Genomic DNA, 3258 nt, shown 5'->3' with positions numbered 1-3258 from the left:
AAAAAAGGATAAAACCTTGGGGATGGTGAGCTAGGTCTAGGTAAAGGCAGGCAAACCAAGCCTGAAGACCTGTGTTTTCAGTCCCTTTCAGTCCCCACAGCCACCCACTCGCGCATACACACGCCCCACACACAAGCAGCATTTTAAAAAATGGGGTGGGGGGTTGAGACAGTGCTGGGATTAAAGGCGTGCGCCGCCACCACCCGGCCAGTTGTTGTGGTTTTGGAGATAGGGTGTCCTGTGGCCCAGACTAGGCTAGAGCTGGCAGTGTACTCGGGCTTGTCCTCAAAGCTCTAATCCTCCTGCCTCCAGCTCCCACGTGTGGGGTGCAGGCATTCTTCACTCTGTCTGATGTCTGTGGCACTAGGGACTAAAGCAGAGCCTGTGTGTTCTAGGCAAGCTGTCTGCCGGCTGAGCTACAAGCCCCTCTTAGCAGTCAAGTCCCGGCTTTCCACATCTACTTTTTCCTTTAAATTATTTTTGGGTTTTTGTATGTGAGTATTTTGCCTGTCTCATGTCTCTGTACCACATGTGACTAGTGCTCTTGGAGGTCAGAGGAGGCCGTAGGGTCCCCTGGGACTGGAGTGACAGATGTTTGTGAGCCTGTGTGGGTACTCCCTACAAGAGCAGTCAGTGCACTGAGCCATCTCTTCTCACAGAGCTCCTGCCTCCGGCTCAGCATGTGCTCTGATCTGACACTAGAGGGGCTGTCACTCACAATAAGGCAGCAGCCTAGAACCCTGGCCTCCCAGACAGCACCCAGTTCTGCCACCCCCACCCACTCCAGTGCTGGGTAGAAGCAATGACCCCTGGGATCCGAGGGAAAGTGCCGGCTGCCCACAAGCACCTGCCTAGGGCACAAAGGCCTTTTGTCCTTTCATCTCTCCTGGGAGTGCTGCTGTGCTCCCACTACCCGACTTCAGGAGCAGGTGGGTTAGGTGCCAGGGTAGGCAGGCCCTGATCTCACCTGCTCTAATGGTGCCTAGCCCTCCCTGTGCTCGAACCCTCTCTGGGGCCTCACAGTGACCGCCTGAGGGCACTGTTAACATCTGCTGGGAACGTGAAGGAGGGGGGTGTCAAGTGCTGGTCCTCGGGGTTCCCCTGTCATCAACGGGGCCTGTGCCCTTGATCTCACCCAGGTCCCTCATCACCTCAGAATTCAGAGGCTGAGAGGCCTGCAGAAGCCCTGGCAGGTGCGGGCATGTCACTGCAGGGCAGGGCTGGGGCAGAGTGAGGAGTCTGGTTTCAGTTCAAGCAGCCTTGGTAAGGGGTGTGGGGAGCTCCATCGTGCTGGAGGTGTCAAAGGATGTGGATGGAGCCTGCTAGGTTGTTAAGAGGTACCTTGGCAGGAGAGAACACGCTTGGAAGGGCCCTGGCATTATAGAAACCCTAAGGATGGAATTGCCAGGTTTGAGCAAAGCCAAAAAGGTAGATGGGCTGTGGTGGGTGATACAGGCCTGAGAGACGGGCAGGAGAATTGCTCTTGAGGCCAGAGCTAGCCTGGACTACCTAGTGAGTTCCATTTGAAGCTCATTTGGGACAGTGCTTGCAGCTCAGTACAGTGCTGCCTACCATGCACAAAGCCCCTGGGTCCAGTCCCTGTTAAAACAAAAACAGCATCTCAGGAGATGGAGACAGAGGGCTCAGGAGTTCCAGGTCGTTCTCACTACATAGCCAGCTTGAAATGAGCTTGAGCTACACAAAACCCTATCTCAAAAGAAAAAAATGAAAATATAAAAAGAAGCCCGGCAGTGGTGGCACACACCTTTAATCCCAGCACTTGAGAGGCAGAGGCAGGTGGGTCTCTGAGTTTGAGGACAGCCTGGTCTACAGAGCAAGTTCCAGGACAGCCAGGGATATACATAGAGAAACCCTGTCTTGAAAGACAAAACAAACAAACAAGGTACTGGAGAGATGGCTCAGCAATTACAACAAGTGTTGCCGTTGCAGAGGACCTAGGTTTAGTTCCCAGCACCCACAGCCATTCACAACTGTCGGAAATCTGAGGCCCTCTTGTCCTCCACCATCATTGACCACACACAGACATACATTTGGGGAAACACTCACACATTAAATAAATAAATAAATCTTAATAGATACAGATATGCACCAGTAGGGAAGGACATTATCTTTTTTAATATTTATTTATTACGTATGCAATATTCTGTCTGTGTGTATGCCTGCAGGCCAGAAGAGGGCACCAGACTATTACAGATGTCTGTGAGTCACCATGTGGTTGCTGGGAATTGAACTCAGGCCCTTTGGAAGAGCAGGCAATACTCTTAACCTCTGAGCCATCTCTCCAGCCCAGGACCTTACCTTCTAAAGCCAGGACATAACCACTGTCCCTGTCACCAGAGGTTGACAGGGCTCTGATGGGCAGCACTCCCAGGGATAATGTCCAAGATCCCAAGACAGGTTCTGATTGGTTACATGGGGCTAGTGCTGATTGTCAGAGGCCCACCCTGGGTATCACCACAAGTGGGCTGTGCCCATGTGACCGCCTCTCCTTAGCGCCCTTCTTCCTTTGTAGGTGTGAGCACCCCCAGCTCTTCTCCACAGCACCGGCCAGCAGTCATCAGCCCGCTGTCCCTGAGCACAGAGGCCAGGCGGCAGCAGGCCCAGCAGGTGTCACCCACCCTGTCCCCGCTGTCACCCATCACTCAGGTGCGGGGGTGAGGTGGGTGGGGAAGATGGGAATTCTCAGCTCCTCCCTTACCCCTGGTCTGTAGGATCTGGATCATGGTTCTGTTGTTAGTAGTTTTATTTGTGTGTGCGTGCGTGCGTGCGTGTGTGGGTCATGTGCATCAGGTTCCTTGGACTGGAATTAGAGGTGACTGTGAGCCGGCATGTGGGTTTGAGACCCAAACAGGTTTTCTGCAAAAGCAGCCAGCACTCAAGTCCCATATCAGCAGTTTGTGCTGCTCATCAACAGAGCTTCCGGTAGAAGCTGTTCAAACCATTAAGTTTTTTATTGGTTGGTTTTGTTTTTTTGAGACAGGGTCTCACTGTATATATTGCCATGACTGGCCTGGACATGTCCTGGAACTCACTCTGTAGACCAGGCTAGGCTCAAACTTAAGAGAGATCCACCTGCCTCTGCCCCGAGTGCTGGGATTAGAGGCGTGCGCCACCACCGCTAGCCATAACTCAGTATTAATTAAAGGCGTGCACCACTACCGCTAGCCGTAATTCAGTATTAATTAAAGGCGTGCGCCACCACCGCTAGCCATAATTCAGTATTAATTAAAGGCGTGC

At 52.7% G+C, this 3258-nt stretch overlaps 1 protein-coding gene across 2 annotated transcripts in view; it reads left to right on the top strand.

The window, feature by feature from the left end:
* The window catches only part of Crtc1 (CREB regulated transcription coactivator 1), a 57678-nt gene that overhangs the window by 43751 nt on the left and 10669 nt on the right, over nucleotides 1–3258 (top strand). For both annotated transcript variants that reach the window (XM_026777756.1, XM_005370553.1), the window contains exon 9: nucleotides 2534–2667. In XM_026777756.1, the coding sequence (XP_026633557.1) occupies nucleotides 2534–2667 (134 nt within the window). The remainder of the gene's footprint in view (nucleotides 1–2533; nucleotides 2668–3258) is intronic.

Source organism: Microtus ochrogaster, unplaced genomic scaffold (assembly GCF_000317375.1).
Source record: "Microtus ochrogaster isolate Prairie Vole_2 unplaced genomic scaffold, MicOch1.0 UNK81, whole genome shotgun sequence".
Classification (NCBI taxonomy): Eukaryota; Metazoa; Chordata; class Mammalia; order Rodentia; family Cricetidae; genus Microtus; species Microtus ochrogaster.
This window is presented reverse-complemented; position numbering and strand designations above follow the sequence as displayed.